Genomic DNA, 15,953 nt, shown 5'->3' on the forward strand with positions numbered 1-15,953 from the left:
ATAGATAGACAGATAAATAGATAAATAGATAGATAGATAGATTAAAGATGGATAGATACCTGAGCGACATGTGCGGCAACAAGAAGATCATCAATTTCTGTATCTCCATCAATGACAAGATCACTCTGTAGAGAGATTTCTAGTTCTCGCATTTTCTTCGCATGCACTGAAGCACCGTCATCTTTTCTGATCTCATCTTCATCTTCAGATTCTTCTTCCTCTTCTTCTTCGTGACCCTTCTTCTTATACAAGGCTTCCCCAACAGAAGAACGGGACGACGTTGTCGTCTTAACTTCTTCCTCTTCTCCTTCTGGGGGTGTCTCTCCTTTATTTGCGTCTAACATCCCTGGTATCATAGGCGTAGGATCCTTACAAAGAGAAGGCGCAGCATCAAGGGCCTCCGGCGGAGGCTGCTGCGGGTGGCTATGTGTCTTTGCTTCTTCTTCCTTTTCCTTCCTTAGTTCTCTCCTATCTTCTTGTTTCTCCCCGGCAGCAGAGGAGGGAGAGGTAGAAGACGATAGTGAGATTGAGGGAGAAGAAGAAGAAGAAGGAAGAGAATTACAAGATGAGGAAGAAAGACGACAGGAAGTGTTTGAGTCAGAGAGAGAAATGTTCTTCTCAACAAGAGCTTCTTCTCTTTCCCCTCTCTTCTCTCCCTCTCCACACGTCTCCTCCTCTCCTTCTACAGCAGCAAGGGACGTCATTCTTCTCATAGAAAACACGAAAGAATCTCTTCGGCCGTTCGGAGAAAGATGGAGACAGAAAAAGGAAAGAGGGGACCCACAGAGAAAGAAGAACCGCCCTGTGTTTTGAAAAGAGTCTCTAGGTACCCTCTATCTTTCCTGTAAGGATAAGAAGGTATAGAGGAGTGAAGATCGCCTTCTCTTATCTTTACTATCAGAAGATAGCAGGAATATTTAGATTGGTGGCATACTCATACAAAGAAGCGTGGATACGATCGTTGCTCGGATTGCTATCAGGAAATAAGCTCCAGTGTAGATACACTGTCTCCCATCTGGCTTTCTCTGGACTTGCGCTGAATTGGATGAATGGATTAAGGCTAGACTGCTAGAGAAGAGTAAAGAAAAAGCACCCAATGATGGAGAGGTAAAACAAGTAGTATGTCGACCTCTTCCTTGCTGGGCTTCTTCTGACTAGTTCCAAGTCTTATTCCTCAAATATTTTCTTCCTTCTTCTCTTCTTCAGCCTGCACCGTCTTTTTCTCTCTTTAGCGTGAAGGAAAGAAGAGACAGGGTGGCCTTCTTTTCTGGGTAGCTACCAACTAAGCAGGAAAACTCATTCGACTGAGAAGACCTCGGACGGGTAAGGAGAAAAAGAAGCAAGCGGAAGAAGAGAAGAGAGCTTGGTCACGTTGGACTGCTCAGATCTTTCATGCAAAGAAAGGAAAAACGGAGGGCGACCCCTATGAAGATCAATAGAGACAGTAAGGACAGTGAAGGGATAGAAGGAAGCATTCAGAGAAGCTTTTCTTCAGTAGTTAGAGATTCAAGATGCTGTGTTTTTCTTGAATTGTCTTTGTAGATTCACGTCGAGCTGACACCCCACAGAAAGGAGAGAGGGCAAACACGGAGACGATAGAATGGCTTACTCGAAGAAGACACAAGAGGAAGCGAGGTAGATGGAAAGGAAGATACCTCGGGAGTTAATACCTCGTTTGTGTAAAGAAACAGAATGAAAACATACGCACGGTCTTGAACTTCCGCGTTTTTCTTGAGTTGACGGGAGAGAGAAAAGTTTTACGCTTGCAAGAAGGAATAAAGGTAGACCGGTAAACTGAGGTGAGGTGAAGAAACTAAGCGAAGACGTATTCAGATAAACAGTAGAGGGAATAAGGGTCATACGAATGAACACAACAGAGCGAGGGGAAAAGAAGAAGCACAGGAAAGAAGTTTGAATGAAAGGCGGGGAAGAAAAAAGGGAGAAGAATCGATCGTTCGGTCGGTCGATGAGCATGCACAGTTAGCAGTCTATGTCGATTGTATTGTAAGCGGCTACAATGTTGGCTAGTTTCCCAAGAGGGTCTTTCTGTCTTTCAGTCTTCTTTAAAATAGCAAAGCCAAGCAAGAGAAGACTTCTCTTTTTACGAGTTTCGCTTTCAGTTTCTGTTCCACAACGGCTTTGTCAATTACGAAAACACTCGAGGAACTCGAGGGTAGTTTTTGTAGACGCAAGTTAGCAGGAATGTGAACGAACCAGAAAGCCGAAAAGTTAAAGGGCCATATGAGCGAATGAGAGATGCATACAGCAGAATGCCTCTTCCATCTTCCATAGGGGGGGATCTGTATTCGCGGGCTTCTAGTACTCCTTTCCATGCTTCCGGCCCCTTCGTAGAACGGTTGGGCGAAAAGAAGAATCGCCAGCTAAGGCTAATGGGATGTGGAGGACGCAGCAGAAAGCTCGTACATATCAGTCCATCTACGAAGAAAAGATCGACTGACAGGTTTGCTGGCATCCAGTCTCTGGAGCGGGAGGAACGAGTAGAGCAGGGCGGCATGTCCTCCCTTCTTCTTTTCGGTGGTGCGACAGATCGTTGCCACCTCCGGAGTAAATACTGTTTAGGTATTACGACCACGCGACAGAGAAGAACTGAAAGAAATTCCACTCATCTGTCTTTACATTCACAGGCAGAAATTTACCGTCCTGTAAAGATCCGACTGGGACTTCTTCCTCCTTGGACTCTCGTGGAGCCGGCGAGATCATATGCTAAATTTGGAGGTGACGTTGCGAGTTGGTTCTCATCCGTTCGTTGCACCCCTAGTCTCTAGGCCACGCGGACATGTCACTGTGTCAAACTTGCTCTGCAGGGAGACTCCCCCGCTCGCCTCTCAAAATGATGCTACAGCTGGGCGTTTGTGATTGGCTGGCTACCCGTGCAGACGATAAATGGAGACGACCTCCCAGACATGAAAATTGCTACGCTTGCTAGAAGGCGCCTAGTCTATTCGAATGCCATGCTGGACTGCTGTTTCTGTTAATCCTAAAGATATCGTGTCTGTTCTGTCAGGATGCAGAGAGGAAGGCTACGATCGGAGACTGTGAGGGCCTGTGGGGCTGCTGACTGTGTGTTCTAACGAGAGAGAGCACCTTGACAGAATAGAAGCAAGACCCTGCCACCATGAGCCTGTTGGATAAACAGAGCGAGAGCAATCAAGGACTTGCTACAACAGTAGAAACTGCAGAAGTCTAGTGAAAGTCCAGCAGCTGGATACCGAGGTTGACCGTGAAAAACATAGCTGACACAACGACTTCAGTGGCTTGTCACACACTGCATAACCTTATAGGCGTATCTTGTTACACTATAGGTGGATGGGAGGGGTCGAGTGCGATTTCTGCGTGGTCCGCCTCGTTCGACGCGTCGCGCGAGGACTTCACGAATGAGTGGAGAAGCCTCTTCGGCTGTGCATTCTCCTGCTGTCAGTTTGAAGGCCGCTTCCCTCGTTGTCGCTCTACCCCGTGTGATACGATTTGTCTCTTGCTGTGAATTATTTCGTCGGAGATGCAGTACGGAGAGTAGTGGGGATAAGGATGACCGCGACAACAGCGAGACTGGTATAGACGACAGCAGCAACTCAGTGAGAGGGGACTGTCTGTGATGTGAGTTTCTATCTGGGACAAAAGAAACAGAACCAAGAAAAAAAGGCTCGCAGGGCGTGTGCTGATCAGCTTTAACAGACCGTGTGCAAGAAGGCGGCATGGACGACGACTTTCACAGCTTGCATCCACCCTCCTAGCATACAACCAGAAGGCAGTGGTTAAGAGGCTTACTACGTCGCTGAAGTTTGTTGTGGTGCATGTGTGTATCGAGCCCTGATGACGTTGTTACCAAACTACCTCACCAGGTGAATACGGAAAATGCCTCGTGTGATCTGCTCTAGTCTACCAAAAGACGTGGCTCGCTTGATGTCTTTGCACATCACCGATGCACCACAGCGTTCCCTTGCTCTCCTCATACCCTAAACTTGCCACGGCTCTCGTGCTTGCCAAGGTGTGCTTCTTGCGGGTCGGTGTGAAACCTAGCATCCGTCCCCAATTCCCGCCCAGGGAGCTGGCAGGGCAAACCGAATCAGCCTAAAGAGGGGTGAGTCACACGCAACGTCAGTCGGTGCCAGTACGACATGCAAGCACCGCGGTCGCCTGCAGAGATGCGGGCGGAGAGCTGGCTACTCTTGCAGGCCACACCTTCAACACAGGTACACCGGCGATCTCCACACATCTGTAGCAAGGCTTCCCCTCTGAGGTATCGGCCTGGTACCTGCGAGTCGTGGCCTCTTTTTCGAAAGGGCAGTTTCCTACGGACCTGCTCCACCTCACTTTTGGTTAAGAAGCCGATGCTAGCTCCACTAGAGGTGTGCTCTGATAAGTGCGTGTTAGCATCAAAGCATTCTCAAGCTTCTCATCGCTCTCTGGGCAGTCGCACACCCAGCAGGTTTTCGATGCCTTCTTTCTCTATTACACCCTCAGAGTCGTACTCCCTTCTCTCATACGAAGACGCTTCAGTTGGCCCCAGCCCTTGGGTTCCAACATTCTCCTTCTGATTGTATTCGAGGGAAAACAGTGTCCTACCGTCGTCCGCGGCCGATGCCCGGCGAGCCGACCCACTGGCGTTCGTTCCGCCGGAGGCACATCCAGCATCTTCCTGGGACTGCAGCGGTCGCGACGGCAGAGCGCACCTCTAAGCCGGGCGTAGGAAAGTCTTCTGCTGCTATGGAGCAAACTTCTTTCTCCTGCCGCACCGCGCTAACTCACCCCTGAATATTAGCCGAGTTTGGCTGCTACTACAACGTCCTTCCGTCACCATCCTTGGAAAACGCCAAAGCTACCGTTTCTCTCCAGTGATATCACGGCGTCTGCCTCTACTAAGTCGTTCAGGCAGCGGGCGTTCCAAGAGAAATTTTGACCCTCCTTTCCGCGCGAACTCGGAGTCCACGCCCTTTCTCCTCTGCCCGATATCGAAGACAACTATCTCCCGCGTGTGGCCAGGTAAGAAGAGGCAGAAAAAAAAAAGAATTACGAGGGGGACATGACTTGAAAGTTCAAGTGTCCCGTCTGTGTCTCTGTCCCTCTTTCTTGGGGGGCACACTATCTGTAGCTTTTCTCGGCCGCAGTTTCATCACGTTTGTCGGTAGCGCCTTATATGCGACGGTGCTACTAGATCCGCGTTGGCAGCACTGTCGTGAGGTAGAAATGACAGCGGACCAAGAAGCAAAACTTGAGTGTGCCTACCTTTCTTCCACCGTGGTAACTAACAAATAACACTCGTGGTAGGACAGCTTTTCAGAAAGCGCATATTTCTATCAACGGATCTAATGAGAAAAGATTGCCGGATGTATCGTCACCGTCATCAGCATCCAGCAGCCGGTGCGCGTTACGAACGGGTGACCGTTCTGTCCTCATCTTTCCCCGTCTCTTTCCCGGCAACAACTGAAGGTCCGGGTCTCTGCTACCTTCGTCGGTTATTCGTAGTACCTTACCAAACTGTACATCTCGAAGATTCTGCTTCAATGAGTACTACATCTTAAGACGTCAAGTACCGTGACTCGGTGAGTTGTGAACAGCTCCGCCGCAGTCACCGGAAAAGACCAGAAAGGAGCGGGAGGAGCGGACTTCATACGTACGTTCTACACGCGGCCGACTCGGGTCGACCGCCTCCTTCGAACGGCCGCGTAGTCCCCCAAACGATATCGGAGTTGTGCGAGAGTGTTGTTGTTATAGCAGCTTCCCTTTCTCATACCCCTCTTGAATTCCTGAAGGTGATTTCAGCGGGAGTCATAAAGAACAAAGCGTTCAGGTCGTTGCTTGTTTTTTTCCCAGGAGAGAAAGACAGTCCGTCGTCGGTCTCCCTAGCCCGCCGCCCAGGCGCCCCGTGGCGCGAGGCTGTTGTGATGGTCTTTGTACATCGTTTTTTCTTATTCTTTTCGGATCTCCTGTTGGTACGGTCCTTTGCTTCGTCATCCTTTTCCTTTTCCCTCTCAAGCCTTATTACGGGCTGGTTCGATAACGCCCTGTAGCCGCCGGAGAATTCCAGGGGTTGTCCTCTTCGTGATAATGCTACCCTCTTCTTGGGTAGAGATCTCAGCAACGCAAACCCTGAACGTTGAATCGATTGAATCGATTCTTGAAAAGGCGGAGGAGGCTTCTTGCATCAAAAGATTTATTCCTCTCTAGCCATCAAACGAGCAGATCTTGCAGAAGTTTTTTCATCAGTCCTATGTGTAGCTATTCCTCGGTTATAATTTCGTAGGTCCCAGAGAACAAGAAACGATCCACTTCTGTTTCTCGCTCTCTCTCCATCGTTTCTTTTTCGCATCTTCAAATCCAGCCTTTTGTCTCCTATTGCCCAGCCCTCCGCTCGTCGTTGTCCCTCTTCTTTCCTCCTTTTGTCGCCTCACGCGGCTTTTGCATTGCCGCGTGCAAAATCTATCTCTCCCGACCAAGTCTTTTCACCTTATCTTTCACAATGAGGCGACATCGGCTTGTGCCGCTCAATTTCTTTCTCCTCTGTCTCTTTTTGTTCCCCTCCCTTCTCTCCCAGTCTTCCATTTTCTTCGGCGCCGTCGAAGCGGTAGGAGCCGTCAACGGAGGGGAGCCAGCAGAACTCCTTGATAATTTCTCGTGTGTGAATTCCTCTTCCCTGTCCTCTGGCCTTCCTTATGGAGGAAGGAGTGAGAGTCCTGTAGGAGACAGGAATGGAAGGTTTAGTACGCCGAGTTGGCATGAAATCCCTTGTTTAGAGAGGAGTCAAGTCAGTCTAACGACAAACCATAACATTCGTCCAGGAGATGTTCTTCTTCTACTTGATATTGACGATACTCTCATCTCTACAGGAGACTGGTCGGCGGTCATGGGGAAATCGCTAGGAGGGACAGATGGGAGGTATCCCCGCGGTTCAGAATACCCTGGCTTAGGAGCTGCCCTGTATCTACTTGCCTTAGGCCCGCATACATATGATGCACATACAAAGGCCCTGATCAACTACTCATATCCTCTGAATGTTATGATGGTCACAGCTAGGCCGAACATGACACTCTTTCGACCTCCACATCTCATTCCTCATCTCAATTTCTTGCTTACTCGTGGCGTACAACAAGTTCAAGGACTTCAGGTGTCGTCAGCTAGGAAAACTCTTTGGGCGGTCGGAAGTGAAAATATCGTTAATCCTGTTCAGTTGATCAAAGGTAACAATCCGCTTTTCTTTCTAATGCGCATGCACGTGTATATATTATACATGTATATATATAGGAAACGTATATACATGTGGATGTGGAGATAGACACAACGTGGGTTTCTTTGTGTGTGTTGAGTAGTGTCACACTGGACGGCCATCAAGTTTACTTTTTGCTTTCTCTGGAGTGGTATGAATGTCTAAGTTGTGATATCTGTATAGGTGGAAGAAGTCTGTATGGAGCATGCACGCAGGGACGCTCAGTGATACTGGATGGATATGTACATATACCGGATACCTACATGTAGATATCAAATGTATGTAGGAATATGTATGTATGCTTTGCACTACATACCTATGTATGCAGACATCTGTATATGTACAAGTAATTAGCAGATGGCGTGTGATTCTGAACCTGTTGTGAGAGAGAGGTTATCTCATTTCTTTGTGTCACGCACCAGAAAAGAGGATTTTTCTTTCTGTTTTCTCTCACTTTCCTTCTTTCCTCCTCTGCATGACGGGGCTTTTGAGATGTGTAACGAGATTCGTCGTCGCCTTGTCTTCTGCTGAAGTCTTCTCAAGTCTTGCTATCCCCCCCCCCTCCTTGTGCGGATCGGTTGGTGTACTCTCTGTACGTACACCACAGGCACAGCTGGACGAGGTGAAGCTAAACTTGGGTTCCTCATGAAGGCTATCAATGAGAGGCTGCCTATAGGAACATCACACATCTCTGCTTCAACCAAGTTTATCTTCTTTGGAGATACTGGTGAAAAGTAAGCCTAGTCTCTCTTGCGGTGCTCCGTCCTTTCTCCTCTTCAGAAGACCTCCGCTTTATTCTTGAGATACATGATTGAAGTTGCCCTCCTCATCTTCTTTCTGCTTCTTCTGTCTTTCTCACGTGTCTCCTTTTGATTGAGAAAAGCGTGGCTTTATAGAAAGTTCTTTCCGTTGATGAGATAGAGACCCGACACTGGTAATTGCAGTAGAAGAATTACGAGTCCAGAGAGAGGAGGAGAGAGAGAGACTGATGGATAACGTTGAAGATGACCTTCCCTGTCCTTCTCTCTCCTCTGCAACGCGACCACGTGTTACATTTCTTGTTCTCCCCGTTCCTCTTGTTTTGTCGTTTGTTCTATAAGGTAGATGGTGGAGACAAGATCAAGACTTCAGTCTTCATAAAATAGGTGATGTGTTAGAAAAGAAGATAAGCATGACGAGCGAAAGAGAAAGTACGTGATATAAGTTGCATGCGATGGACACTGAGCCCGAATCTATCTGTCTTGGGTCCCACGAGATGAATACTGTAGTTGTTTAGATGACGTCTTATTCTCTTAGTTCTTCTCTCTAAGACGATCTATAGGTTATTTGTCTCTCCTCCACCCTCTCATCTGACTAACACTTATCCATCTGTTCCTTTTCTCCTCTCATTCGGAGATGCTATTGCAATTGCCTCTCGAGTTACGGATTGGTAAACTGCCTGCTTCGTGATGTGAATCGCCATTGAAAATCAGCCAGGTTTTAGTAGAAAGAAATTGTCCGCAGCCCTCTACACATAAGGCGAATGAATGATCCATTCCCACTTTCCTCTTCTCTCAACAAAAGCAGAGCTCTCCTATATAACATCGCAGCACCTCCACATACCCATCTATGTGTGAATGTAAGAACATCTAACTAAATGCTCATATATACGTGTATACGTGTTCCTATAGACAGATAGATAAAAGTAGATAATAGGTGTGTAGAGATGCTTATGTGTCTCAATGCTACATATATATATATATATATCTGTATATGTATCTATGCCGACGTGCATACATAGGTATACGTGTTATGTGCCCTTAATGTGGAGAAGAAGCAAGTGTCTGGACTCATCTTTCTCATATTGTTTTGTTTCTGTTCTTTTCTTTTCTGTAGAGATCTTGAAGTTGGGATTGGTTTAGCTGCCGTTGCCCCTCATGCTCTTGCCGCTATGTTTACGCATGTAGTCCATAAACATACCGATCCGAGGTCACATCAGTCTTCAGCAGCTAACAAAGATGAAAGGTCAAGAAGAGGTGTTGAAGAAGAAGGGGAACTTCTTAATACAGCATCTTCATTCTTACAATCCGTCCTGACGGGAGCGGCTTCTGCAGCTTCGGCCGCTGGCAAGTTGATCGGTGGAACAAGAGGACGGGATTTCATGCCACCCTCTGAGAGAAATAGCTATCTTAGTGGAAGAGATGAAATGCTGAGAGATTATCAAGGAGGGGAGTTCTCGCGTTCATCTTCGGGGTCTGCAGGCATTATCAATCGCTCGACGGGTAGTGATGTACAGGGGCCAGGATATCATCGAGATAGAGAGGAAGACAATGGAGCTGCACCTAACAACGGCGCTAGAAAGATAACCGAGACTCTTGGCAATACAGCTCGATTTGCTATTAGGTATGTATGATATGAATTATCTCTTTGAAGAAGACGATAAGAGGATAGTCTATGACACTTAAGCTGCACTGCAGATTGAAGGGGGGTGGGTGGTCATGGTGTGAAGTTTTTCTTACGGAGAAATTGACATACACATTGAACTGCGAGGGAGGCGAGAGGAGAAAGATCTAGGCTCCTCCTGTCTCCGGGCCTTCGTTCTTTTCGAGATGAAGATGATGATCCTGAACACGCATGCATGCATGTCCCTTCAAGAGAGCTAGAGTTTCTATGGCGTTGTTTCTTTTTCTCGTATTAGGAACGCGAGACAGAGGAGATTCGCGTTTGTCTTCGTCGTGAGTAGTGTGAAGGAGAGAAGGAAAGAATCCACACACACGGACGCGTCTCCACTTGATGCTAGACGAAGACTCTCCTGGCTTTATCTTCCACAACTTGCTTTCTACAATAGTCATTGCGGATCGGTAAAATCTTGAAGGTGATCTCGTGCCTGTAGTAAGATGTGTCTGTGTATAAGACGGAGATGGCGGTTGTTTGCTTCTGCTGCCTTTAGTAGTGGTGGTGGTCATCGTCATAAGACGTCTGAAGGCATCTTTTTCTTCTCTTTCTATTTCTTTATTTGGCCCCCACCATCAGCATCATCTCACCCCATTTGCCTGTTGTTCCTATTGTCCTCTCTTTCTTGTTTTTCTTCCGTAGAGTACCTAGCGATGTCCTAGTGGACGCGGTGTCCCTCACGTATGATGTAACCGTCTCTTCAGAGGATGAAGAAGGGCCTCGGCGATGTGAAGATCTGAGCCCCTCACAAGCCTTTGAGGTTGGTATGGCTGTTGGAGAGAAAGTGAGAAGAATTTTTGATATGTATGAAAAGAGATGGCGTCATTCTCTTCGGGACTTCCATCTTGAGAATCCCACAGGATCTTCGTCTGTGCCTGAGAACCGTCGATTACCTCCGCTTGTCTTTGTTAGATGCAAGAGTGTTAAGCTACGAATCAGCGGAGACGCTAGGCCTTCATCTCCCCTACAAGTCTGGTGGTCATCTATAGCATCACGCGCCACGGGACGTCAGAGCAGCACTCGAGGCTCTGTAACTGTTCGCTTCGAGAAGGTTCCTGTCCAAACTTCTCTGGGTCCCAAGGCTTATCAAGAGCTTGGCACCCCCATCGCTCCCTATACAACCAGCCTTTCTGCCATCGGTCAGGCGTATGCTCTTGGTCTAGCCGATGCTAATGATATTGAGGTCGTCATGAAACGGGTAAGTGGACGATCGAACGAGTCCACTCGTTTTTTCCTATTTTCATTACCAATGCCAAATCGTCATATATGTTGCTCAACGATCAATAGCGTGTCGTTTCTGAAGGGGGAGCGCTTGGTGTTAGGAAGCAACTGATAGGAATTCTTTCTTTTTTGTTCACCTGTCTTCCAGACATGGGGCTGTCACACATCTGTATATGTGCCTAGGCGGATCTAGATCCATAGAGGTAACGACGATCACTGCTAGTGAATCCGCAGACCCGCAAAGAAGGAGTCATCACATGGTCACCGAGGGGTGTAGGAGAGTGGAAAAAGCCTGTTTGTGTCTCTACAGACGTCGTCCCTTCTGTTGCTGACTGCCCATGTCGAGCTACCATGCGGCGTTTCGTACAATAACTGCGAGAAAGGATTGCTTGGAGTAGTAGATGCTAGGTGTGATGATACAAAACTCCCTACAATCTGTCTTCTCTCGTCTTGACTGGCGGTATAGATGCTTTTGCTGCACGGAGGAAGGGTTGGATCGCACACAGGATTCGTTAGAAAGATTCACTCGCCCCCCTATGATCTATGTCATCAATCCATACTATAGAGCTGCGAAATGGTGTCAGGGTCTCTCTCGTTGCATGCATTCCTGTGTATCATGTTACGTACTTTGATGTTCTCGTGGTGCTCGTGTTGCAGACCCATCAAGCGTTGCGATCTCAAGGTCCGCTAGCTCAACCAGCTCGTGTCCCAGCCCTCGTAGACCATCAATATGATCTGGATGCTCTCATGTTTCTTCTCTTTCCGAAAGCTTCGAAACAGATGCCGCCTTTCAGCATAACGACCCCCATGAACGCAATGGCCGAGGCATTTGAGCAGAGAAGTGTAGCTCAAATGGCCTTTTTGAAACGTGCAGCTTATTCTCGAAGTTATCCAGAACGTGCTCTGGCATGCGTGGCTGGATTAGAGCGTAGTGCTGAAGCCTACTATAGTCAGCTTACAACGCCTAGAGAAGGAATTGAGACGTCAACCAACAGCGAAAGACCGCCCTTCAGTCATTCAGATCTGAGAAGTTTCGCCCTTGCATTCGCGCCCTTCATATGTGACCTGGATGTTGAGCTAGCAACTGTACGATTTGCTGCTGAAGCTGAACTCCAAGGACTTGCAGTTTATTTCGCACGTGCTATAAGGGAAGCATTAGCGGCTGCCGAAGAGCAAGGACTCCGCCTTGGGGTCGTGACCGGTCTCATCAACGACAAGGAAAATGGCACCCAGAGTCTAGGTACCTCGGCCGGTAGTGTGAGTAACTTGACCCCTACTGCATGCGCCTTGGATCCCTATTCAGCTAAGCAGTTCCGGAGTATGTATCAAGTTCTCTGTTCAAGGGTGTCTCCTACTTTATGTCAGCTCTTCAATGCGCGCCTTCTTAAGAACGGATTACTCGAGGATATGCTCCTGATGGCAAAGGAAAGAGGTCAGGGAAATATAGATCCTATCCGACTTCCTAGGACCGGTATTGTCATCTTTGGAGATGGGACGGCCCCAGGTAAGAAAACGTCTTTTCTCAGGTGTCCTTACAAGATCAATAAAGAAGCACGTATCGAGGGGTAACGGACACTCACAGGACACCCATGCCAACACACGCAGTTCACTAAGAGTTCAAACTGTTGTGTGTACAGTACTGTGCTATGCTGAGATCTAAGTGGTCGGCGGCTCAATATCACTCCCGTAGAGAGAAGAAGTGCGTGCAAAGAGGCTACATACCGACAATGAACAATAGCTCGGCAGTTCTGTCATTCCAGAGGAGACAAGCCCTAAGGTGATGGAAGAAGCGGACTAGTAACTGATAGTTTGCTGGCGTCTTCAACCTACAGCACGTATCTGGACAGGGACAGTAAGCAAGAGGGACCACGGAGTGCATGATTGGTCGTACGGAATCCTTGTCTGGCGCGAGCCGCAGACAAGTGTGTGTGCTACTTGGTTCGTGGATGGCAGCTATCGCAAAGCCGGGGGGCATCCTGAGAGATAGTGTACACACGGGTGTCATTGATTTCACGTGGTCTATCACGATGGATCGAAGGCATGCATGTAGCACATCAGTTTTGTGCAGACTCATGAATACATGTACTCTAGTACGTACTACAAAGGAAGCTCGGGGGTGCTTTCTTCTTTCCCTTCATCGAAACCATTTCCTTTGTCGGTCGCTCCCTCTGATCATCATGTCAGTTCATGTACTGACATCGCTCGCCACGCGAAGGCATGATCCCACCTCCTGACCGGACCGTCTATTATGTACTTTTTGTGTACAGAAATTTTTGAGGAGAAGCATCAGCAGCCGACAAAAGACCTTCTAGGATCTATGGGAGAGCGACTGGATAAAGTTTTGAAGGAACAAGCCGGGGGCAGTTTCTACTTCCCGAAGTGGCCGGTAGTGGAGTCTCCTAGCCGCTGGCGAAACATCGCGCATACCCTCGAGCTTGCAATAGGTTGCAGGCTGCTTGTCGCGTCATAATTGCAAGCTTGGTTGGGTAGATGGCCACATCAGCGGTCAGCAGATAATGAAAGCATGTGATATAGGAGACAGGGAGGCCAAAAGCTAGTGACAGAGTCAGTTAGTTCCGTGGGCTCTCGGAATCCCCGGGGAGTTCCTAGGACAACGCAGAGACGCTTCACCAAAGAGGGGGAAGTTCAAGTTGTCTGTCGGGCAGAGGCGGCTGTCTCATGAAGCCTTCATGCGGGGTGCCGGGGCCACACGGTGATCGAGGGAGGTATTAGTTGTCAGTGATAAGAATGGAGATTAAGCAGAGATGTCTCCTTAATCAAGCACAACATCTCAAGTGCACCTAGTATAGTTAGTGCACAACCATGCGTAAGGCTACGGGTGTGATGTTTTCCTGGGCGAGTTGAGAAATGGAGTGAACTGAAGAGACAAGTAACACTGAATTCTTTCTCTGGTCAAGTGTAGATACAGCGACAGCCCTTATGAGAGATAGGGAGACTGTTCGAGGAATCAGAGTTTATGCTTTTGTCTGTCAATGGAGGGAGCCTAGTGTGACGAGACCAGCTGTCTCAGTAAGGAAGTGGAACTGAATCTACATGTCCGTCTGTATGTCCTTCACTCTCAATCCTTTCTTTCAGTTCCAGTGGTTTCTTCTTCAGTGTAACCAACAGACAGGTTCGCAAGAGTGCTGTTTACACATGTTGTACGATACTTGCCCTCGATCTGTCGAGCAGGGTGGTTACGAGCGCGTGCAAGTCTTGTTCGTCAAACTTAACGTGAAGGGTCACACCGAAATTGAGGAGGTACTGATTGAATAACAGCTTCCTTGAGCTCTCTCGCTTGACTACAGAGAGGTCGTTGTTGTGAGGATGAGGCGGCGGACCAGAAGAGGCGACCCAGCAATCGTCCCGCTCACGGCGATCCTTGTGTCCGCACACGGCTCGCAACGGAACGTTGGGTCTCAGCACTTGGCAAGCACAGCTGTCTCCGCACGTTTCAGCCTCAACACACCGGTGGCCTCAGAGACAGTGGCTCGCTCATCATACCCGCGGGCCCGCTGACGGTAAACACACCAGAGACCTATCTGACTCTTGCGTGTTAGTTGCACAGAACAGACCACAAGACGAGTGCTCGGAAGTGCATCACCGCGGGCGCTGTCGCGTAGATTCATTGTAGGCTTCTCTACTCTACGACAACGCCGGCAAAGTCCCCAGGGAACTACCATACATTCCGGCACGGTAGAAGAAAGAAGCGTCCAGGGTCGACTGGCACTAGAAACGAAGGACCGTCGTTCGGTTCCTTTGTGCACGGCACGGCGGTCTGCGCAAACAGTCCTCGCAGTTCGATACCACCTGGTGCTTGAGAACCGCTGAGTAAACCGGAAGTTCGACTTAGGAACCAATGAGCTCACACCAAGGGTGTACACGCCTGTACACTTGATAGATTTGCTGTCGTCGAACTGCCGTACAGGCAGCAGAACAGAGGCGGTGTGTGGTGCTTGTGACACTCCGCTCCTTGGGCCGTGCCATGCTCCGTAGTGGTAGTTGCGGGCCGCCGATAGCGCTGGTGCGGTGATTGGTATGTGGCTTCTTGCCTGGTTCATCACCTGGTGTGGTGTGCGTGGACCCCCGGCCAGAAAGGTTCGGCGTCTCTAGCAGTCTTGTGCTGCGAGCCGCCGGACGGGTCGGGCTGGCATGGACTTTCTAAGCTTGTGCTCCGGTAGCGCATACATGGTGACTTCGTCGGAGGATCTCCATATACGACTTACCTGTGTGAAAAGCAGACAGGCATGCCCCGAACAGGATTTGCTACCAGTGTAAGCAAGGGCTGCCCCCTAAGAATCCTTACCACCGGACCACTTGTTGGTGAATAGGTAGCAAGCAGGCTCCAAATAACACCCCGGACGGTCAGGTGAGCAGCGCGGAAACTTGGTGAGGAACAGTTTTTTACCTGAAATGAGCGAGATAGCAAGTCTCCTCTAGAACCCTCGCCCGAAAACCGGTATGTCTGCCTGGGATGAGGGTTCCTCCTGAACCTGGTAAATCAACTGGAAAGCCCCGGTCGCTCCCCCTGCCTCAGCGTGCGCTGCGAGTGTGCGTAGCGTTTAGTCGATTTTTTAGTCTTTCTCATAGTACCCCAGATCGGGAAATTAAGCTTTTCTCTCTTGGAACCTGGATCTCCGGACAGCATGAGAGGGCTTTTTCAGATGCCATCACACAACGGAGCAGCAGTACCGGCTGTCCGTTGTTTGATTGCTTCTTTCAGCGCCCCACCATGAAGACGATCGGCAGGAGGTCCCGTACGAGGATTGATGAAGACGAGAGATAGTTACCAAGTTTTGGTTGGTGGTGGCGGCTTGGAAGAACTGAAATCAGTCTAAATTTCCTCTAAACTACAAGACAGCCTGCAGGGATGACAGAAATGAAGTTTAAAACACATCATAGGATGTACCCGGCTTTGTTTCTTTTTTTTCTTCTTTCTTTCCTAGCGACTCGACTTGAAGAAAACAAGACCAGCTGTTTTCACGAACGCGTCTTGTTGTCACTACCCTCCTCCCCGGGGAGCGATCGCAGCAGACGTAGGGAGAGGAAGGGGGAGAGCCGTGTCCGAAAGAAGACA

General features: G+C 48.8%; 2 protein-coding genes across 2 annotated transcripts in view; one reads left to right on the plus strand and one right to left on the minus strand.

The window, feature by feature from the left end:
- CSUI_008003 (gar1 naf1 rna-binding region protein) overlaps positions 1–1,902 on the minus strand; it is a 10,453-nt gene extending 8,551 nt beyond the window's left edge. Inside the window, exon 1 of the mRNA XM_068068143.1 lies at positions 60–1,902. Coding sequence (XP_067919883.1) covers positions 60–713 — 654 coding nt within the window. The 5' untranslated portion in view covers positions 714–1,902. The remainder of the gene's footprint in view (positions 1–59) is intronic.
- A 3,342-nt stretch (positions 1,903–5,244) lies between these two features.
- CSUI_008004 (uncharacterized protein) lies at positions 5,245–13,346 on the plus strand (the record flags this gene model as incomplete). Its single annotated transcript, XM_068068144.1, has 7 exons — positions 5,245–7,196; positions 7,830–7,956; positions 8,544–8,651; positions 9,098–9,604; positions 10,298–10,853; positions 11,534–12,380; positions 13,144–13,346. The coding sequence occupies exons 4-7, from the start codon at positions 9,153–9,155 to the stop codon at positions 13,344–13,346; spliced, it is 2,058 nt and encodes a 685-aa protein (XP_067919884.1). The 5' UTR covers positions 5,245–7,196; positions 7,830–7,956; positions 8,544–8,651; positions 9,098–9,152.
- Positions 13,347–15,953: the final 2,607 nt, after the last annotated feature.

Source organism: Cystoisospora suis, assembly GCF_002600585.1.
Source record: "Cystoisospora suis strain Wien I chromosome Unknown contig_4367, whole genome shotgun sequence".
Taxonomy (NCBI): Eukaryota; Apicomplexa; class Conoidasida; order Eucoccidiorida; family Sarcocystidae; genus Cystoisospora; species Cystoisospora suis.